The 23,854-nt window shown below is 39.3% G+C and overlaps 1 protein-coding gene across 19 annotated transcripts in view; it reads right to left on the bottom strand.

The window, feature by feature from the left end:
- Window positions 1-23,854, bottom strand: part of ABLIM1 (actin binding LIM protein 1) — a 268,653-nt gene that overhangs the window by 17,192 nt on the left and 227,607 nt on the right. For 4 of the 19 annotated variants that reach the window (XM_038758707.1, XM_038758704.1, XM_038758708.1 and 1 more), the window contains 7 exons: window positions 23,088-23,217; window positions 20,073-20,192; window positions 11,597-11,701; window positions 9,907-9,954; window positions 6,325-6,471; window positions 3,700-3,791; window positions 2,920-3,025 (listed from right to left, as the gene is read on the bottom strand). In XM_038758707.1, the coding sequence (XP_038614635.1) occupies window positions 2,920-3,025; window positions 3,700-3,791; window positions 6,325-6,471; window positions 9,907-9,954; window positions 11,597-11,701; window positions 20,073-20,192; window positions 23,088-23,217 (748 nt within the window). The remainder of the gene's footprint in view (window positions 1-2,919; window positions 3,026-3,699; window positions 3,792-6,324; window positions 6,472-9,906; window positions 9,955-11,596; window positions 11,702-20,072; window positions 20,193-23,087; window positions 23,218-23,854) is intronic. The other 15 variants (XM_038758711.1, XM_038758714.1, XM_038758709.1 and 12 more) reach the window with 8 other exon arrangements.

The following is a 23,854-nucleotide window of genomic DNA, read 5'->3' as shown; positions in this document are numbered from 1 at the left end:
CCGGACCATGAAACTCATTATTTGACAGAACCCTGGTGGCTAATCCAGAAATAGCATTAACTGGTCTGGAGTCAGTCACTTTTAATTAAACTTTCCCAAGAGGAAAGAATGTACTCATTATCTGGGGGCAAGGAAAAGAAAACCTCGGGGCTCAGGAGAAAAACAAGATCCTGGGTTCTTAAGGAATAATTGTAGTAGTAGAAATATAAGGCCTGAACTACTGACACATCATTGACCCCCTTAGCAGGAAACAGTGAAACAGATTGCAACTTTCCCCTGTTCTCGGGCTTGTAATATATGCGACTGAAACTCTGACTCAGGGATCTGAACCAGCACTTTGGAATGTATTTTCCCACTCCCTAAGGCCATCCCTATTTCCTTTCTCTTACATGGGAAAGGGTAAAAGGCTGTGTGAAGCTCAAATTTATACAAGGTGTGTTTGGTTTTGTCTAATTTAATCATTCAACTGATGGGCTTGTGATAAGTGTCAGATAGACTGTGACAAGAACAGCTGCATAAGCTCTCCATAATGTGAGCTGTCAGCTAAGGAACAATGTTTTCTCTAGATTTTAAAGGGTGGCATTGTCTGCTATTCCTTTCTGATGAAAAAACAAGTCATCCTATTCCAATCAAAACAAGCTTAGAAGGCAATTAAAGTCTCACAAAGATACTGCATTTTCCATGTCGTTATCGTTTTGGTGGCTATCGTTTGGATGGTGAAATTTGGCGGTTTCACTGGGAGTGACCCCGATAGCTACATCATATCCTGGGCAATTTCAGTAAAATGAGCACAAGCTCCAGATTTGGGACTGCCTGCCTAAATGGATCATCCCACTTTACATGGACTTGCTGCTCCAATTGCTCACTTCAATGCATGAACTTCATTGTCTAGGTTGGAGAATTGTCAGGCCATGCCAGTCCCATAGCATTGAGGTATCTGTAGGAACAACATCCTGGGGTGTAGGAGATTTTAACCCCAAATTTTCACTCCTCCAGTGTCCCATATTATTGACCTCTGAGAGAGAAGAAGCCTGTAGGCTAGAAATAGTTTCTATTTCTAATGTGTATAAGAATGTGTAATGTGTATAAGAATGTTTAATATGTATAAAGAACTATTACACCAGTTTTCAACCAAAATAATGTCATCAGCATCAGTATTTAAACACCTGTGTCCACAATCAATCAACTGTATCTGTGTTCTTACTGTATGCAAAGCCCTGTTAGTCAATTGTATTTGAGCGCTTACTGTGTGTAGAGCATTACACTAAGCACTTGGGAGAGTACAATACAATAATAAACATATTCCCAGCCCACAACAAGCTTACTAAGCATTTGGGAAGGTACAATACAACAGACATGTTCCCTGCCACTGCCTTACAGTCTAGAGATTATGATGGATCTACCTATGAACGATACCTTATGATTCTCACTGAGTCTATTTCTGCTCTATGCACAGTGGATTAGAAAGCCATTTTAAGTCCAATGGTGGACTCCTGTACTGAATCAAAATGTTTGCCTGTCTTTACACAACACTACATCCTCAGCTGCCAGCTAGAGACATCACACTTTGGGGCTACAGCTGGAGACTTGCTGCGCCACCAAAAGGTATGTGCTTTAAGTAGGTCTGTCATCAACACAACTACCCCTATCCACTCAGGCTCTGATGTCTCTCTAACATTCCTGGGAAAAGTGGATCCTGTGGAACTGCAAACTGGGAAATGCCCTAAGCAGCAGCCACAATTAGCCTAGAAGTTAGGCTTAGAATGGTTCAGTGAAAAAACTGGCCAGGAGACCATAGGGAGTTTGGTTTTCCTTCTGCAGCTTCAGAAGTTACAGTGCTGTAACCTCAGAAAACTTGCATGGTATATATAGGTTCGGGGCAAATACTGTTCCCCATGACTTTTCTTCAAGGCTTTGTGACTTTTTCAAAACATGTCCATCTTTAAATTTCCCTATTGGAGTTTTAAATAAGGTTCTACCTCTGGTTTTTTTCCAGCACCAAGACAATCTCTTTTTGAAAATTCCTTTTTAAGATTACCTTACCTGGGTATGGCGAATTTAAGTCTTGGGCATGCGGAGCCCCGTTAGTTGAAGTAAAGCTCCTCTCTCATAATAAAGCATTGGTAACATAGATAATGGCACATCATTTTTGTATGGAAAACATGTGAAAATATTTTCAAGTAATGGGCAAACATGGCTTTGTTATGCCTAGAAAAATACCCAAATTTAAAATACCAAAATACCCTCAAATACCCAAAGGCAACCTCATGATATCTTGGTAATATTTGAGGCTGCAGAATAGATTCTGCCCTCCTTAGAACCATAATCAGTCCACTGAAAGCTCATAATTAGCTAGGCCACCCTGGGTCAATCATCACTGCAAGGACATTTATCTAACTTTGAAAATCACAAAGAACAGGCAAGTTCCTTGCACACAGGGAAGGTATTACTGTTTTGGGTGGTACTTTCCCAAGGGTTTAGTACAGCACATTGCACCCAGTGGGTGTTGAATACAATCTCATTTACTCGCATAATTGCACCACTATTCTATATTATTTCTACATATATATACACACTCCTTTATTTCCTCATCAAAAATCCAGGGTAGGGGTGTGTAAGATTATGCAGTAATGGTAATTATGCAAGTAAATGCAGTATAATTATTAATATTTGGAAACTAAGATGCAAGCATATGGTTAAATGAAATTTATCACAAAGAACTCAGATGATAAATCTAAACAGGTATACCCTTTTCAGACAATTTGGAATACAAATGAAATCCTTCCCTTCAAGGAGAGTTAAATTGCTGGTTTATTACTTGACTGTAGAATTCTTACATTTGCTTAGAGCGAAGACACAACAGATTTTTCTTACAAGGCATTAAGAACCATGGGGTCAATTCATTGACCCATCACTTACATGCATTAATTGGAGAATCATAACGACTGGCTGAAAGGTATGGCTTCTCTCGGGACTCCTTTTCCATTTCTTCTTTCAGTATCAATTGTCCCAGACCCGAGTTGAGCTATTCACAAGTAAGGGAGAAGTAATGGAGTAAACCTTGGTTATTTTAAAGGATGCAAAGCTACTCCCTTATGGTGTGCTGAATAATAATAATAATAATTACGATATTTGTTAAGTACTTACTATGTGCCAAGCACTAGTCTAAACACTGGGTACTAAGCACTGGGTAATCAGGTTGTCCCACATGGGCTCACAATCTTAATCTTCACTTTACAGATGAGGTAACAGGCACAGAGAAGTTATGTGGCTTGTGCAAGGTCACACAGCAGACAAGTGGTGGAGCCGGGATTAGAACCTATGTCTTCTGATTCCCAAGCTCGTGCTCTTTCCACTAAGCCCTGCTGCTTCTCTTCTATTATTATTAACAATAATAATACTGGTAATTCCTATGTGCCAACACCATGCTAAAAACTGGAGCAGAAACAATATAATAAGATCAGACACATTCTCTGTCCCTCACAGGACTCACAGTCTAAGGGAGAACAACACATTCCTATTTTGCAGATGAGGAAACTGAAGCACAGAGAAGTGAGGTGACTTGTCCAAGGTCACACAGGAGGCAAGTGACAGAACTGGGACAAGAACCAGGACCAACCTGACTCCCAGTCCTTTCAAATAGGCCTTGCTGAAGGAAGAATTTGGAAAAAAAACCCATTAAGGTTAAATGAAGCAAACCTTCATTAGCTGCTCTTCTTGAAGCTGCCTGCGTCTCTGTAGTTCCTCATCATCATCTTCCCTGCCGCTTGATCTGCGTCTCATGTCTGTTCCTATTTCCACAGCAAACAAAGAACTTCTAACATCAGCCCCAAGCACAAGAAAGTTACTAAAGAACTAACTGGCTCATTTTTTCTAGGTGTTTCTATAAGGCAAAGTCTTCTGGGTTCTTCAAAGTACGAATACACTCAGGGGAAAGTTTACTACTAAATCAAATTTACATAACAATTGGATTGGTCACTGGTGCCACCTAATCTGTTTACCTAGCATCAGCATCATAGGCAAGTGGGCAAGCCAGACCTTCCATCAATCAACCATATTTGAGTGCTTACTCTATGCAGAGCACTATAGTAAGTGTGTGGGAGATTACAGCATATGGAGTAATCTGTTCAATACCAGTCCAAAATGTTAGAGGTGGCCCTGGTCTTCCATTCAGTAGAGGGTGATACTCCCCAAAGTAGGACCTGGTTTACACTTGTGGGGCAAAAGTTTCGAAGTCTCAGAACCTTTGAGTCAGAATTCACAGAAGTGAAGAGTCGTCACAGGCCAGCGTTGTTCATAGAATCCCAAAGTCCCAAATTCCAAGGCATTAAATTTGAGTCCACATTGCAGAGACAGGGAATCACACAACTTTATGATTGAAACCATCCTGTTTGCACAAGTTTTATACCTGAACTACCTTTCTCTTTTTCAAATATGTTCAGCTCTCATTATTTATAGCACACCTAAATGCTAACTTTGCTCCTACAGTCCTAGTGGAATGAATGGTTTCCCAACATGAGGTTTCCCAATCAGATTCTTGGCAAAGACAGTCTTTTCTCACACCTCTGAAAAAACACACATTAAAGGGGGAGTTGTTTATATTGCTCATATTTTCCAAATTGTAGCATCGTTTCCAAATTTCTATAGTTCCATACTTTATTCAATTTTTCTTCTATCTGCCATACAATGGTCATAAGAGTGAGTTAAATTTTTTTGAACTATTTGTTCTAATTTAGCTGGGTTGGAAGCCGGAAGTGCTTGGTAATCTTAAGAAAACAAACTTTGACTGATGGTCGTTGTTTTTATCAATCTGATGAATAAACCAAAGCTTCCCGTTATTATTCAGCACAAAATAGCCTTACATCACTTAGTGCTTCTGCTAACAATTGCTACACTATCACCTGAAAATTTTCAGGGAAATAAGTAACTTGAAATTCAAAAACCAAGCAGTACAATGTAAATTATGACAGAAGTTTAAGAGATTACCTGAAGAACCACTAATTTGCTGGGTAGAATTGAAGATTAAGCCTTGGGTCTGTTATCATTATTTCCCAGGGCAGCCCAGGCAAAGGTGTATTTTGCTTATAAAAATGGTATAGGACAAAGCCTGAGGGCTTAGGTCTGTGTGAAAGAGGCAATCTTATTTTTTTCAGAAAATTAGTGAGCAAGATTTTGAATAAAAATCACTTCTATGGTTCACTGTTTTATAACTCTACTGACATTTCTTAGAGAAATTATTTCTGACGTACCAGGTGATAAAACACAAAAACTGAGGAAGGAAATCTAATACCTTAGTGGGAAAAGGAGGTACTGTTGGATGACTGCAGAAATTTTGTAAGACAAATTTAAGTCATTTGGTAAGAAAGCATTGCGTAAGAAAGCATTGCTTGAATACCAACCGTTAGGTTAGTTACAGCTCTTTGAGCCAATTGGGTATCAACAACAGTCACAAAGGTAAAGTCACACTCATTTCTAAATCATAGATAAGTGATTAAAAAAATAAAAACAAAGAATGAGGCAGCTGCAGTGTGAGACTGAAGGAGAGAAAGTATAAAATTTATGATAATTATGCAAGTGAAAACATGCAATTTAATACCAGCTACTCAGGGAGCTAGGCACTGAGTGCTTTGCTGTGGTCTTTCATACTGACAGCCACAGAAACAAAAATACTGATAATAGTGGCATTTGTTAAGCACTTCCTAGGTTCCAAGTATTGTACTAAACACTAGGGTAGATACAATATAATCAGGTTCACATGGGGCTCACAGTCTAAGTAGGAGTGAGTACAAGTATTGAACCGCTATTTTGCAGAGGAGGGAACTGAAAAACAGAGAAGTGACTTGCCCAGGGTCACACAGCAGGCAGAGGCAGTATTAGAACCCAGACCCTCTGACTCTCAGGCCCATGCTCTTAACACTTGGCCATGCTGCTTCCCAACACATGCCAACACATTTGAAAAAATTAAATTGCCTAGCAGAAGATAAGGGGAGTGGGTCAGAGATTAAGGTTTCACAGGATGGTACAAAGGAATTAGAGTTGAAAAGCAAGTTAAAGCAAAGTGAAACTGAAAGAAGTCACACTTCTAAAGAGGTTTAAATACATCAGAATAGATATAACCTTATTTCTCCTCTGTATGGAGAATTTCCAAGTAGGTTTCCCCTGGTATCCTCACGCTGATCCTTTTTAGCAGTGTTTTATTTCTGTTTGGTCTCTTATTTACAAATCGGCCCAAACGTGCAAGAGTTTCATAACGCTATAATGAGATGCCAAAATCCGATCTATGTAACTCTTTGCCCATCTGACTTAGAGGCAACATTTGCATACCTACGGCAGCAAGTGAAGGGGGACCTGGCCAGTGGTCCGACTCAATCTTTGGTACCTCGCTGGGGTCTGGAGCCTGGGCTGCTGGGAACTTGGAGAACTTGATGATATCCTCGGAAGACTTGTTCTGGGCTGCTAGGGCAGCTGCATCTAGATGGCAATTAGGGGAACTTAGCTGTCACTTGAAAATGCTGAGGTACATCCTTGGTTTAATGATGTCCCTGTTTCCCTGGGAAGTTTTCCATTTCAAATAATTACAACATCTGCTGCATTTTCATTGCCCCCCCAAAGCATGCTTTACGATTTCTTAGACTCATATATTATCTTCCTATGCTTCTTTAGAGTAAACTTATATTAGCATGATTAGTGATTTAAAAAAATTAAAGAATCTCATCACTCAATATTTCTTGACTATAACGGGATAGACTCCCAAGATACTTATTTGATTTTGGCCCTTTGGGCAAAGACACAAGAAATATGAGTGTAGCTGTGTTAGTTTTAATTATGTACATAGAAAACCCTTCCTCGCACCCACTGAAAAATTGGAATGGGAAATTTTCAGTTTGGAGGAAATTTTGCTTTGCAAATATTTTACCTTCGTCATAAACAATTAATCTATCAATCACTTCATTTCAAAGATTGGTATATTTCAATTAATCATCCAAACTGCTAGAGCCTTGCTTATACCAATAGATTTCTTCACTGTATACTTACAGTAATCATTGGAAGGCCCCAAATAGCCACAGGGGGTAGACAGATTCATGAACAAGAAGGGTTTGTTTTTTTTATGGTACTATGTTAAGCTCTATGTGCCAGGTACTGTACTAAGTGCTGGAATAGATACAAGCTGATCAGGTTGGACACGGTCCATGTCCCACATGGGGCTCACGATCATAATCCCCATTTTACAGATAAGGGAACTGAGCTGCAGAGAAGTGATTTGCTGAAGGTCACACAGCAGACAAGGAGCTGGGATTAGAACCCAGGAACTTTTGAGTCCCAGGCCCATGCTCTATCCACTAGGCCAAGCCACTTCTCAAGTTCATGATGGGTTGTTTGAGGAAAGAGTTTCAGTTAATAGGTGGTTCACAACTCAAACCATGAGGATGGAAGTTGAGAGCCATTCTCAAACTGTTCCTCTAAATACCCTAGAAGGCTACTTTCAGAAGAGAATTCACACCCAGGACAGCAATTTTCATGTACTTAGGTTATTAGATGTATACCTGCCATAATCTGCCATATTAATATGACATAAAATTAAGAACAGACTTGGATTTTACATATTAATTTTAGGAAATTTAGTATAGTGCATTATGTGTCTTTGTTCTTTATTTATGTCCATCTCCTAAACTGATGCATTTATAGTGAGCTACAGAGATGTGGACTCCACATCTGAAGTCAATTTTATGGAAAGATGCCAGTACAGCCACTTTTTACAAAATCACCCTATTTAACCTTACTAGGCTTTGGCCAGTTTTTGTTTTCAATGGCAGTGGGCTATAGTACTGAAAAGATCTGGTAGCTCAATACCCAGAATACTGATGAACTCATTCTTGTTTAAACAAAAGCATGACTTCAAATAATACTTACTCATTAGAATTGGTGAAGTCAGTGGTTAAACATTCACATGTTAATGAGGGTGGGAAGACACATTAAAACCATAAAAAAAGCAAACAAAAATAACATTAAGAAACTTAAAAGGCAAGCATATGGTGTAAAAGAAAAAGACAAAAAAAAAAACCCCAGAAGAACCCAACACTATGTAAGTGGTTGTAACACAATTTGTCTTACACATTTTACAGTTTTTCTTTTGTGCCGGCATGTCAATGACATTGTCATTGTTTAGGTTAGCTTTAAAATTTCCAGGCATAATTTTGGTGTCACTAATTCTAAAATTTCCAGGGACACCAAGAGTCCAGGAATGTAATTAGCCTTTACTTTCTACCCCACCCAATGATTTGATGTCAGAATGTCTATAACTAAAAAGAATGATATAAACTCTTCAAGAGCTAAAGATGGAGGAAAAATAAGGGGAATTGCATAAAAATTACAAAATGACTTTTTTAAAAAAGTTACTTGTTACTAGGGAAGGGAATCAAGATATACACTAAATTTTCAAAGCAATGATAGGAGGGGAATCCATTTTTTTTCCCACTATGGTACTGCTCAATATGACCACTACAGAAAGATATTAATGTAAGAGGATAATGAGTTATTCAGTCAGTGGACTCTGAGAAATGTGGTTACTTTAACTGGCTTTAACCATTAAATTACAACATTTCCAAAAGTGGTCATTATCACTATGTAATGTTCTTCCCACAGCCCACACATTTGTGTTGCTCCTCATGCAACAGAAACTGAAAAGAAATAAAAGTGGTTACTTTTAACGGATATGAAATTGAATAAGATTTTGTTGAACCATGGATTCTGGAAAACCCACTTACACACAACAACCGTATTTCTTTGGGAAACTTGCAATACATGCACGGAGCAGGTGTTTTTTTTGAAATTTACTTATAGGGGAAGTGGTGAATTGATTTTTGACCCAAATGTGCACAGAACAAATCTAATATTAGAAACAAAATGAAAGCTAGCAGGGATCTTCCCATAAGAAAGAAAAAAAAAAACCAACTAACATTTCTGGAGCCATATAGTGCCATCCTGGGGTTGTTTTAGGAGTCCTGATATCAGCACATTTCCCTGCCAGAATTCCAGATTTCTCCAGTCTGGCCCCTAGTCTTATTCTCTTGCCCAGCTGACACCCAGGGAAGATTTGAGTACCAAAAAAAAAAAAAAAGCCTGTCAATTTGGTAATGCTCCAGGTAGGGGAAAAGCAGAATTACAAGAAAAGAGAAGTTTTGCTTACAACCTTTTAAAAAAGGGCCTCAGCTAACTGTTGACACAAGAGGACAAAAAAACAAAAAACCCAAAACTGATAGCCCATGGGAAAAAGAAATTGTGGAAAAAAACCACAAACAAGTGCTTTTTTGAGAGGAAAAATAAAGCCTCCTCTGTCCCCTTACAACTGGAGAATAAGTATAAAAGGAAAATCCTTACAACTGCAGACTGCAGCTATCAACACTGGCAACAACCATCAAACAGGCAGGGTCCCAGGTCACTCAGGAGTTTCAAAAAGACAGCCAAAAAGAGAGCCAAAAACCTTTCTGCATGATTTTAGAAAAACACCGACCAGTTGACTTCTCTGAATTACAACAAATCAAAAACTTGGAGCAAAATTCTTTGCTATTGCATTCCATTTGAACTAGTTGTACTATCCTCTCTTCCCCAATTTCCTCTTCCTTTATGTCACCAACCTCAACACCCAGTTTTAAGATAGATTAGCTATTTGTGCTATTGAGAAATATGATGGCTTGAGATTTCCCTAAGCAGACATGGCCACAATATATTGAACTAATGCATATTTCAATTACCATCCACACACTTTTTAACTGGGAACCTCTTTTAAACTGGGAGCTTATTTTCATTTTGCAAATGAAGCACCAAGTGAGCTCTTCATTTCATAGCACACATACGGCCTAATGTTGACTTTCCAACTTAAAAGGCAAGTAGAGAAAAGCAGGTTACCATGCTGTTTGTAGATGGGTGGCTTCCGATACATGTTGATCCCCTGATCTGTGGAATTAAAAAGTAAAGAGTGTAAGAAGAGGAAACAATTGGATTTATGGAAAAAAATGGAAACCAAATACTCTTGTACAGAAAGAAACCAGAAAGGTAAAATCACTATTACAAAGAATTGACTGATTTGAAGAAATTAAAAAAAAAATGGGTGAATAATCATAGACGTGTGCTATGAAACCCTTCAGGTTGCAACTGTTGATGTACCTAAGTCATGAGCTACTTATCTTAAATGCCTATTCCATTACAAGATAGAAGAAAATTTGAATACAAGCAAAGGGAGTATTTTGATGGTTGGAGAGACAGCCCCAATGGCTACTTTCTGGAAACCGAGCTTTTTAGCAGGCATCAGTGGCTCATAAATTGAACCAAAAGTGAAACAGTGAAATAATACCAGCGTTCACTTTAATAACACAGAAAAAGCTCCTTCCCTGAATAATCAGATAGTTCACATGATGCTCATCACAATTCTATTACAGGGCACAAAGTAACAAAACAAACTACAAAATTCATTTTTTCTTCAAGACTCTGATTGGCTTAGCTACCAGGACATTTTTACTGCACCCACTTTGGACCCGTCTCTTCCTCTTTCCATTTCTCCCTTATTCTCAGGAAGAATGCACTTTTTTTCGTAGATCTAAGGCACTAAAAGTCACACACAAGAAACTGTTCATTCCCAAATTTAACCAAAATCCAAACACATGAAACAATAGCACAAAACTGGCATTATACCACAAACCAGGCTTTAGAACTCACAATTTCTATATTGTGTGGGTTTAGATGAGAAATATTTTATAACAGTTGTCCTAATGAAATATTTGCTAACACAACAGAAATGAAATTGAGTAAAAAGGGATTCAGAATTTAGGAGAAACCCAAATAAAATGATAAGGGGAACTTGATCTCTATTACAAATGGAAATATTCTGCATACCTTGAACTCTAATAAATTCTGCAGGCAAACACTACATGAGACTATCCTGGATCCTTTACACATGTAAGCAAATTCAAAACCCTAAAGCACTGAGGGATTTTTCACCTGCAGTTGGAAAATCCAAATCATTGTTCGTGTTGTAAGAGTGAATGCTTACAACTATGAGAGCAAAGCCGCCAGGACTGCATGTAAATTGCAAAGCATCTTCAAAAGCGATTAAAGCAGTCAAATTGCCACACGCATGAAGTACATACCAAGAGAAGAATACCCAACTTATCCAGTTTCACATCTCTAATACAGGAAACTAAAAGTCTGTCAAGATAATCATAATAATGAGGCGAGTGAATTGCTTATGAGTTATACAAGTCATAGGTATCTTAGGCTTCCCTGCATTCATCAGTTGTGGCACTACTAAAGCTAAATCTCCCAGGTCACTTCCAGTCAGTGACACCAGATACACAAGGAAGAAATTAACGGGAAAAAATGTGCTTTTTTTCTTCTTTGTCACCAATATGACTCCAAAAACATTACTAGACTTCTACATTTCTCGGGCAAACTGGCCTAGAAGAGACCCAGTACATTCTAAAGCAGGCCATCTGCATGAATCCAAACTAAAACAATGTGGAATAATGGAGACAAGACAGAGGTGACAAGGCTACATTCTACACTGTGACAGGACACCAAGACACACAGTGTCAGCTCCTACCTGGAACATGGAAATGTTTAGGGGCCTGAGCGTAAGTTGGAGTTAGAGGGCGGCTGTCTGGCCGATAAGGGACAGGGGAGTTCCGGCCGCTGGACGGCTCATTGCCTCCAATGAGAAGAATGGAAAAACAAAATGAGAGAAGGGAGAGCAGTAAATGTAAGCAAGCATAATAAAAATCCAAAACAACAAACCAAAAGGAAATAACTTGAAAAGGAAAAAGAAATTAAAGCAAAATCATTAATCAACTTTGTTAGCCCTGGGAGATTCCAAGTTTAGCGTTCCAAGAAAGTGATTCAAGTTCAAAGAGACGTTAAGTTAAAAGCAGCTGGCATTGAGAACTTCATTCTGATGGCATGCAGATTGGATGCTGTAAGACAGTAGCATATTGGTTAGATGGGTCATAGAAGAGAAGAATGAAAGTTACTTCTAATGATTCAGAACCGGGAATAAAGGAGTTAAATATCATAGCATGGGGTAAAGCCCCAGATTTACAAATCCACATATAACCATTTCCAGGCATGTAAGCAGCTGCCAACAACTGCATATGAAGCACTAGAAGACTAACATGTATGTCATCCAGCCCATGCCATGACCAAAGCAGCAAAGTTCCAGGTAAAGCAATCAATTTCATTATATGCTACTTTTAGATATCTACACTGTTCTTATATAATGTACTTCTGTTTTAGGAATTTAAATTCATTAATACTCCTTTTTTCTTTCTTCATGAAGGCTGTGGAAGGCCAAGGGCCATGGGAACTTACCTTCTGACACTGAGACCGGACAGGACTCTCTGAGCCTTACCCCAACATTCTTTCCAAACTCAGTTCATGGTCAAGTGCTGGAGTAACATTATAATTCCGAGGGCTAACTTTTTGCTCCCTTGAAGGTGTTTATAGTCCCCAATGGTTTTATGAGTTGGAACATAAATCTCTGGTATTCTATTAGGGAGCATATAAATCCTCGACGGCCTGGATTAGCAGTCATTAAAACAATTACAATTTGTACTTCAAAATAAAATTGTGTGTTTAGAAAAGGCTAATGAGCTTTCAGCAAGTTGCATTATTTTCTAATGAGTATTGTACTAATGATGTCACCCCTATCTGGGCTACACTCGAGAAAATTCTTTGTAGCTCTATTTTCAAATGAGATCTTGATTGGACTACAACTTTTGGTGTCACTTCCGGTAACCAATTCTCTTATTTGTACACAGTGGGGAATAAGATACTTCACATTTAGAATCTTTAAGTTTCGGGATTTTGTTAGATCCTAAAATGTAAGTGTTGACCAGATGTTGTTTGTCAGAAGATCACAATTCAAATTCTCACTATTAAATGACTCAAATGTTTTTCCAAATTGTTTCAATCAGCTGCTAGCGTTTAGTAATTAATAAACTCCACTTCAAATGCCCGAAAGCAACAGTGAAAATATTTCTGATTCCACCCCTCTGCCTCAAAATTGGCTCATGCTAGTGCTAGTTTATCATATGGAATCATGAGAAAACTTAATACATGCTTTGTGAACCTACAGGGAGATAGAGGGCAGAAGAAAATGGCAAACACAAAGCGAAGCATAATCATCTTGAGCACAAGGTAGGAAAAGCAGCAGAATTAAGATGAATTCTCTAGGTTTAGCAAGGTCACTTACTATTGTTTAAAAATGGTATATTCCTGCAGGGCTCCTTATTAAATATGGACTTTGTTTTATGAACATTTTTAATAGTGTATTAAATTACACAGTAGACTGCCAAAACAATGAAAAGCAGAGATAGATGGAAGCTTTTTGTTATAAAATGTGTTATGAAGCACTTTTAAAGTACATTCCTTGCAGGCCTTTTAAACAAAATTGGACTTAAAATGTCCCTCACTTTTTCCCCTCCAAATTCATTTTTAGGCTTCAGGTACTGGCAGAAACAACATGTACATAATAAAAACAGCTTTGTTTTAAAAAAATGCATTATACTTCAAACTTTGGGAATTATTTACAGGCAAAACAGGCTGCTTCAAATATCTGGAGAACACCAGTCCTTAAAATAGGACTCGGTCACAGGAGAAATGTTGAGAAACCATAGTTTCTCAAACTTAAGCAACATTTCTTCATTTTTCCATACATCTATCTTCAAGTCATACTGTGAATTTAGGTCCAATTTTATACAGCCTTATGGAAAAAGTATGTAAAATTCCAGATGCAATCAAATAATCGAGTAGTAAGGCCAGATGGAACATAACTGGAAAAAACCCTCAAACAAATAGTTTCTTGGCAATTATCAGCTAGTATTATGAACACACAAATTATGTCAAAGCCAAGCAAACTCTGAGTGAAATGCTTAAGGTTGTCACAACTGAAGTCTATTCTAGGATTAAGATTCCCTTTTCACTAGGGTTCTCTTTTGGGATTGCGATTTTAATTCCACATAAAAATCAAGTCTTTTATATTATTTTGGGGAATCTGAAAAAGCGCATAATAACCTTCAGGACAGAATGCTTTCACTGGAATTTTCATTGATTTTTTTTCTCTCAGCTCACGAATACCATCCACAACTCGCTCTCCATTGGGCAGTTCTTCACAAATCTAATTAGCAATAGTTATGCTCTGGAAGTGTCTAATAGATCCCTGGTTTGATATTCATTTAAGAGCATCACTACACTGACCAGCAACTAAGCACATTGCCTGCAAACTCTATATGCCAGACTGACATTTTGCATCCCACTGCAATCTACCAAGAAAATGTGCAAATTCACCCTATCCTGTCCTGCACAATCTGGTCTCCAAGAAGGCATAGTTAGCAATCCAGTCTTTTGTTTTACTTCGAGGAATAAAAATGGACAGCCAACAAAAACTTTCCAGAACACACCCTTCTTGGCTACGCAGGCAGTGAAATAAATAAAACCAAGCTTCTGTCCAAATGGCCCACCCTGACTGATTCTATAAGCACAAAAGGCGATTTGAAGACAAATGAATGTAGCACTATTGTGAATTTTTTTTGCATTTAAAATAGTTTGTTCCTTTCCCCCCCCTTCTTCTTATGCTATCACCTAGCATTGCCAATTTGAAGGAGATGAATAGAATTATTGTACATGTTGCTGCACAGCAGACCCGCTCACATTTCAGAGACTGATGCAGCAAGTTTCCGAGACTGATGCAGTGTTCAACTTCTTTGGTTCTCAGTCTTTGCTTTTAACTTCTTCAGTCAGATCTCTGAAATGTGGTCCTATGGCCACATGAACGATCTTCTATCACTCTCCCAATATATTGGAAATTCCCTAAATTTCATGGGGGTATTTCAGAATGGTCATTTATTGTGGTCAAACTTTCGAAGGGGAATAGAATTCTTTCACATTCTAGCAATTCACATCTGTGACTACAACATGAAAACCCCAAAGCCTTTCGGTAGGAAATCAAACATGGAATCCTAAGTGTCAGAGTTGTGGACATGGAACGTGTCTGTTATACTGTTGTGCTGTGCTCTTCCAAGAGCTTAATACAGTGTTCTGCACACACTAAGTGCTCATCGTGGCTCAGTGGAAAGAGCCGGGGCTTTGGAGTCAGAGGTCATGGGTTCAAATTCCGCTCCGCCACTTGTCAGCTGTGTGACTTTGGGCAAGTCACTGCACTTCTCTGGGCCTCAGTTCCCTCATCTGTAAAATGGGGATGAAGACTGTGAGTTCCACGTGGGACAACCTGATCACCTTGTATTCCCCCCCAGCGCTTAGAACAGTGCTTTGCACATAGTAAGCACTTAATAAAAGCCATTATTATTATCAAATATGACTGACTGAACAACTATCTGTAAATCAGATTAATAAATGAGGCCTTCCATAACCTTCTGATATATTCTGAAGCTTTGGAGGTACATGATATCAGTGCCTTGAAGGGAAAGAAGGAAACCGAGCAAACTGTGCACTAACAGTAACAAAAGCAAAGTGTAAATGATTTGTCTTTCCAAGTCCCGGGCATGCACAGTAATTAACGACGTACCAATGAAGAAAGAAGCTGCAGGAAAGTTCAAAGGACAAAAATGAAACATACCAGAAAACGAAAATGCAATCAGAAAGTGAGAACGCTATTGGAAAATGGAATGCTGCAAAGCTTATTTCAGCTTATTACCCATGCAACCGATCACTTTCCCAAAGCCCTTAAGTGCCCAGTGCCAGACATGCATTGGAGAGAGTGACCAGACAGTGAACTTCCTTTTCTCAAAATGAAATGTTGCTGCTTCTGGTAACAGGAAAAGCTTAGGCTTCACTCCTTTCCCTGAGCAGAACATGCATCTCATAAAAAGAAAGAGTTTCCCAAACATAGTCAAAAAGGTTTTAGGATTAAACCCTTACCAAAAGAGCTATACAGAAAGCCACGAACACTTTTAAGAACTGCTTTGAAATTAAATAAGTGATCCTTGGTGTAAAATTATCTGGGGGCTACGAAGTACTGTTCTATAAGCAGATAAATGTTTTCACTTCTTTGGGGGAAATGTCCAAATCACCTTTTCAAATATATAATGCTACCAGTTGGTGGAGAAAAGATGCAGGAACATATCACAAGATGTAACACAAGAAGCAAAAAAATCAACCTGCCCAACATAACTCATAATTACAAAGGCACTTAAAATAATAATGATGGCATTTGTTAAGTGCTTACTATGTGCCAAGCAGTGTTCTAAGCGCTGCGGGGGATACAAGGTAATCAGGTTGCCCCACGTAGGGCTCACAGTCTTAATCTCCATTTTACAGGTGAGGGAACTGAGGCACAGAGAAGTTAAATGACTTGCCTAAAGTCCCACAGCTGACAAGTGGTGGAGCCGGGATTAGAACCCATGACCTCTGACTCCCAAGCCCATGCTCTTTCCACTGAGCCACACTGCTTCAGAAAAAATACTTTTTTTATAGAAAAAAAAGAAAAAAGACTTTTGTTATACGTACAAAAATGCACTGGATCTTCTATATTGAAAACAAGTGTAAACACACATCAGATTGTACGTAATGAGAGAATGTACTCTTTATGTCTCAAATGTGAATCCTTGTTATTTGTGAGTTGCTGAAATTGCCACTTTATGTAAGCCTCCTTTGCTCAGAGTCCATGGTTGTCAACTGACTCTATGGGAGCTAAAAGTGGACATGTCTATAATAAGGCCTGCAAAAATATTTCCATAACCATCAATACAGACAGCTGCCACGTGAGGGGAGCATGGGTTTGAATCCCACTTGGTCTGCCCCTCAGTCCAGGGGTAGCACCCCTTGCAGAGCCTGCTGACTTTGTTGGGTGGAACCCTATTCCCTGGAGCTGCCCGGACAACAGTAGAAAACTAGCAACTCTAATTCCCAGAAGGCCAGGGGAAGAAAGTTACCTGCTTGCTGCCCAGTCCTGTCCTCATTGGCCCATCTGTGGCTGCATAAGCCCCAGAGCATGAGGCTTGGTACCCACTCCCCTCCCCAAGATGGGGAGGGAGAGACTCACACGCTTCAGTGGCTGCATCTGGGACAGGTGAACTGCCCACTGCTGCCCACTCCTTTCACCCTGGGCCCTAACTTCGAAATTCCAGAGGCCACAAGTTCCCAACTCTTTAGGCCGGTGCTTCTCCTTCTTGTTTTAGAGTTCTGGCTTCTCTGCTCCTCCTCCACACCCTATGTTTCAAATGTTGCATCTAGGTCTGTGCATCTTCCAGTTTCAGCATTGGAGTAGAGGGAAGAGGGGTGAAGGAGGAGAGGGAAGAGGGGAAAAAAGGCAATCCTTTACCCGTTGCCGTTCTGTTCCCTTCATTCATTCAATTGTATTTTATTGAGCGCTTACTGTGTGCAGAGCACTGTACTAAGCGCTTCCCTTCATTGTGGACAGGGATCATGTCTACCAATTGTATAGTTTTCTCCCCAGCACTTAGTACAGTGCTCTGCACACAGTAAGTGCTCAAAAAATACCATCGATTGATTGACCCTATCTCTTCTCCCCCTTCTTGTTTCTGTCTACTCTTCTTCTTTCTCCTCCTCTTTTCCTCATCCTTTTTGGTTTAACATTATTTTCCACTTCCACTATTGGAATGAATTATGAACTGACACATGAGAGCAGGATGCATTTGTGTAAGAATTAATCTCCTCTTTCCCTCTCACTACTTCCTCTCTTCTTTTTCCCCTTCTCTCTCTTCCTCCTTCCCATCCACCTCCCTCTTCTCCTCCTTGTTCCCCTTCCTTCTCCCAGCTTTCTCCTTAGTAATAATAATGATGGCATTTGTTAAGTGCTTACTACATGCAAAGCACTGTTCTTAGTGCTGGGGGGGATACAAGGTGATCAGGTTGTCCCACCTGGGGCTCACAGTCTTAATCCCCATTTTACAGATGAGGTAACTGAGGCTCAGAGAAGTTAAGTGACTTGCCCAAGGTCACAGAACAGACATGTGGTGGAGCTGGGATTTGTACCCATGACCTCTGACTCCAAAGCCCGTGCTCTTTCCACTGAGCCACGCTGCTTCACATATGCTTCACAGATGACATATTGTAACCAAATAGAAGAGAATTTTGTTTTAATTGAATGAAAATTGTGTTAATTTTGGTACATGTTTAGCACTCACTACATGCTAGGCACTGTAGTAAGTGTGGCTCAGTGGAAAGAACACGGGCTTTGGAGTCAGAGGTCATGGGTTCAAATGCCAGCTCCGTGAATTGTCAGCTGTGTGACTTTGGGCAAGTCACTTCACTTCTCTGGGCCTCAGTTACCTCATCTGTAAAATGGGGATGAAGACTGTGAGCCCCCTGTGGGACAACCTGATTGCCTTGTAACCTCCCCAGTGCTTAGAACAGCACTTTGCACATAGTGAGCACTTAATAAATGCCATTATTATTATTATTATTCTTACAAGGTAATCAGATTAGACACAGTCCCTGTCCTTAATGGGTTCCAGTCTAAATCAGAAGGAAGGAGGATTTAAACTGCATTTTACGGATGAGATAATTGAGGTACAGACAGGTCAAGTGATTAGTCTAAGGTCACAGAGAAGACAAGTGGTGGAGCTGGGATGAGAGCTCAGGTCCGTGCTCTTTCCACTAGGACATGCTGCTTCCCCTTTGCCCCCTTATTAAGACAGGACAATCTGAATTAGGTTAAGGCTTGCATATTAATATCTCTCAGAGCAATGAAGGGGATTAATTATTTTACTAAATATTTATCCTTCCCTGATGGGTCAGTTCATAATTCAGTCCAATAATGGAAAATAATATGAAACCAAAATTGCTAATTGAGAAAATTATAAATAATAAAAACTACTGGTAAGGATGCCAAAATACTATTCTAATTAACTCACTTAAAGAGTCTATTTGGCTCTAAAGGCAGAAGATGGAAATTCCATCAAAACGTGTGATAGCAATATAATTTCACAGCAGTAGAAATGTTCAAATTACAAAATTCATGGATCAAGTGCATGCTGAAATGAGAAGTGCATCTATTATTTTTAAGGGACCCCATTAAATTATCAGACTACAACAAAGGAAAAGATTTTGAACAGATTGGAAGTGAATGTTAATTAAAAAAAACTGAACTACAGCACTCATTTATACGTCAGTATCGGTGAGGTATTGAGCATTTGGAGCAAAATGACATTGAGATCTATTAGCCTTATATGAAGATCCATGGCAAAAGTGTTATTTCCCTCTTTGCAGACCACATTGGTTGATTTGGCTCAAATAAATTGCTCAGCTGAAGCTCATGACTCCTGTGAGCTCTCATTCCCATGTTGAAATTATGACCTCTTCATAACCTCATCAGCAATTCTTAGATTCCCTCAATATTGTAAGGAAAACTAGAAGACTGTCTGAGGGCTACTCTAGAAGAAAAGAGGAGATTAAGAGAACAATGAAAATTTCATAAAAGGATGGTACAAATAGAGGCTTTCAAAGCACGCAGAGGGACAAGGCTACAAAGCCTTCCCTTCAGAATAGAGGGCAAACAAAGAAAGCAGTCTGGAGATTTTGAATCAAAAAGATAAACTTAAATAGCAAATGAAACACTTTCTGACATATCTCAGTTGCCATGGATCTTTTCCCACTGCCAAAATGCTTTGGAATTTTTCAGCTGCCTTTTGGTTATTGTAAAAGACTTGTGATTTAAATATATTTGTGGTTCTTCAAAAAACACAAAAATGGTTTTAAATTGAAAACAAATTGGCTAGGACTGGAGCTGTATATTACATATTATATTGCCTTTGAAATATAAAGTACCGTTACCTGAACGATTGATGACTCGCTTTTCCTAAACACTTATAATATGTAATATACTTTCTGCCTCTACATCTAGGGCCCTTAGAAATGACATATTTCTACTGAAGGAAGACATTATGCCACTTCTAAAATATTCAGAAGTGTCATGATATGTTTGAGGCATGCTGAAAGGTAAAAAGCTAATGGCTACTTTTGGGAGATCAACCTTATTAGCTTTTTCAGAATGCTACTATATCTCCGCTATGCAGGACTCTAGCTCGAAAGACCTGCCTCCTTACCTTTCACATGGGGAATGAAGTGGTGTCGGAATGGGGAGTTAGGGCGGGAGTCATTGTGGGTGGAGCTGAGACTTCTAGTGCGCAGGTATGACAACCGCTGCACACCAGGAGAAAGCAGCTCTGCGGCAGCAAGAAATCAAGGGGCAGGACAGATGAAAACAAAAGAAGAACAAAAATTACGACAGAGGCAGGGATAGAGACTTCAAAGAAATGAGCATTAATCAGGAGTCTGAAAGAAGGAAGGAAAAGAAAAAGGTTAAGAAAGCACTAAACTGTAAAATCCATATAAAATTGAGGGAATTTTTGAGACCTGAGTTGGCATTCACTCGCTTGGCCAGAATCGATCTTTTCTATTCACAGAGCAACAATAAATTGCGGGACAAGGTTTAGTAAACTATCAATGGGAAAATTCTCTAGGACTTTGTTATAGTCATTAGCATCAGAAGTGGCTGAGTTAAGCTCAGAACAAACAAAGGAGGCTGGCAAGACCTGTAAAAGCATTGGTGAGCATCTGAAGAAATTTTCAAGAACTTCACCTCTACATTTCAGAATGAATAGAAAGCTGCAAAATTCTACTGCTGTTGGAGAATACAGGGGCAGAAGCAGCGGCACCTAGCTTTCTCACAAACAGCATCTTTCCAGGTCCCCGGTATCTTCTCAAGGGTCGTCCCTTGACCTGTGTGCCATTTGACCCTGGGCAGCGGTGATCTTAGCAGACACAGAGTTGTGACTTTTGGCATTTTTCTTTGTTAAGTGGAAGATGTTTCTCAGGATTTTCCCCATGAATTGTGACACTCGCTCAGTACCCAGGCTTCCCGCTTCAGGAAAATTTGGGGTAAATGGGGGGGTCTGCTGGGAGGTGGTGGGATAAACCTAGGAAACCCTTCCTAGTGGCCAGGGTAGGAGGAGTATTGGGAAGGTGAACAGCCTGGAACCCAGGCTTCCACCTCCAGGAAAAAATCAGCATTCTCTGGGGTGGTGGTCCTTATCCTCCCCCTGCCTCTTCCACTTGAGACAGAGAATGATCTATTTGGAAAACTGCCTCTAAAACCATCAATCTTGGGGAATTCACCAATAAGAAGAATCTCTGTGCAAAAAAATTGGATTAGCTTCATGACAGTGTAGCCCTGCCCCACCCTACAGGAGGGAGAAAAGGAGCCAGAAGAAAAGCTAGCTGCTTGTTCCTCTCCCTTCCCTTTCTCTTCCTGGATTACAAGTCTCTTGGCATCACCCAATCTGCACCTGCTCACCCAGAGATGGAAAGCTGGAGGTCCTCACAATTAGACCCGATAGGTGTGTGATCGTTTCTATCCATATTTGAGCATGGGTGAGTGTATCTGATTGTGCATGTGCAAACACGTGTTTGTGAATGGGGAAGGGTTACTGGGTCTCCACACACTGCATAAAGGCATACATAAAGGGAAAGTAATGATGGCAAGGAAGAAAAAAGGAGAAAAGCTCCTTAAAGAAATGGAAACAGATTTAGAAGTGCATAACTTGGACACACACTGGGTGTCTGAAAAATATCAGATTATATTAAAACCAAAATACTGAGAAACCCCAGAAATTTGGGGACTCAATGACACTGACTCCTAAGTGAAACTCAAAAACTTTGTTAATGCCTAAATGGTATTGGTATTCACATCCCAAGAGCATCTCTGTAGGTTTATTGAATAAGTGCAATGAAAACAGTCAGAGTAGTTTCAAATCCCTGCATTTTGGATATCAAGTTGCCCAAATTCATGGTTTCATGGCCCAACACTCCCTTCAATTTGGTTATGGAGTTTCACCCAAGAATAGCAAAGAAAGTAACCTAATCCCCCTCTTAGCCAAAATAGTGTACACTGTGAAATGATGCACAGGAATTCACTTTAAAGGGAAAATGGGGAAATTAAATCACAAGGATCAGCTGAAGGGGAAAATGTGTACAATCATTTGGAGATAGAGTACTAGACTGGATGGACCACTGATCTTATCTCCTTACATTCTAGATGGAAATCAAAGACTGTAAAATAGTGAAGAATGGTGAAATCCTAGTACTAAACAGAAGTTTGCAGCCTTTTCAAAGTTCCACATCTTCAGTTTTGTTTAAAATCCCTATTTAAACAAGTTAGCATCCTGTGGAATATGAAGTTGATTCCTAGTCCATAAAAAAAAATCAAGATTTAGGAGCCATAAAATTAAGGTAAATTCTTATCGACACAAATAGAATCTGACAGTCACTATTAGTGTATCACAACAGGCTAATGTTCACATCACTTAAAACAAACATCTTCTGTTTGGATCTTACTTTGCAGGAGGTTTCTGATAGGTATTGCTGACCTCTTTACTACCCATATCTCACATACAGAACTCCCATTAACATAAATAGGTGCTCTGTATATGAAATGAGTGGAATGAGTACCAAAATGGCAACTGAGATCAACTGGGCAGACCTGAAAATTAGCTCTGGTTCTCAAATGCTACACTAAGTCCACCTCTTATTTCTTTCCACATATTTCAAAGTGGATAAGAGCCATGTATAATTAACCATTTAGTTGCTTCTAGAAGGCCAATTATTGAGGTTTGTTGAAAAGCTTCTCAACAACAGCATGAGGACATAATTATGAACTCAGGAAAAGATAACCTGCCTTCTGTAACACTTCTAGTTTCCCAACACCAGGGTACTGCAAACTTGTAGATTTCTAGAAATGCCTGTCACCATTTGAATTCTGGTTGTTTCAGTTTTAATTTCTAAAGTATACCATGTGTTCCTACAAAGTCCCCACAGCCCATTAGAATTGTGTGGCCCACTCCATTCAAGCAGTATATTTATGACAAATAGAATGATACAAATTCAAAGAATCAACACTTTAAAAAAAAACACATGCAGTAAAGAGACTTCATATCCTACTGTCAATCTGAAAAAAAAAACCAAACTATTTGGACATTTTATAACCACTTTTAGTATCAAAAAAAAATCATCATCTCTCTCAGTACAGGAAATGGGTAAATCATGAACACAGTTGCCCTTACCAGGTCTGTGGAAATGCTGGGGAGAGCGAGACATTGTCGGTGTGTAGCTATGGCGGCTGTACACCGGAGAGTTAATGGAGCCTTGACTGGTGGATCTTTGGATCATACGATCTCGAACATCCTGATAACCCTAGAGTAATACATTCAAGAATGAATCTAAAATGGCATTTTAAATGAAACAAATATTAGGGTCAAAGTGTGTCAATTAAAACTACCACAAAAGTAATATCTGTCTTTGTACAAACTTAGTGCTACAGCATATTTATGAAATTCCAATATAACAGGGGCCATTCCAATCCTGAAGGGTTGTCTTATTTGGGTAACATATCATAATTGTTACCTCTTTTTAAAGAACACATTTTGGATTGATGTAACAATCCATCAGTTGTATTCACTGAGTGATAACTGCATGCAGCACTCTGTACTAACTAAAGAACATTAACCAGCGTTGTTAGACATGATCCCTGCTCACAAGGAGCTTACTCTAACAAAAGGAGTATCCTTCAAATGGTTGCTAACATCTTGCTTCAAGTGATTTTAGTTGCAATTAACTTTTTGGGATCTTGTGCCAGAGATTAGTAGCACAAAATGCCCTAGAATTCTGATTATCTAATGTTATTAATAATAATAATAACAATAACGGTGGCATTTGTCAAGTCAAGCACTATTTGTCCAGAACTGTACTAAGCACTGGGGTAGATAGAAGATAATCCACACGGGGCTCACATTTCAAGTAGGAGGAAGAGCAGGTATTGAATTCTCATTTT

The sequence above is a fragment of the Tachyglossus aculeatus genome, chromosome 16 (assembly GCF_015852505.1).
Source record: "Tachyglossus aculeatus isolate mTacAcu1 chromosome 16, mTacAcu1.pri, whole genome shotgun sequence".
NCBI lineage: Eukaryota > Metazoa > Chordata > Mammalia > Monotremata > Tachyglossidae > Tachyglossus > Tachyglossus aculeatus.
Note: the sequence above shows the minus strand (reverse complement) of the source record. Positions and strands in the feature narration are given on the sequence as shown.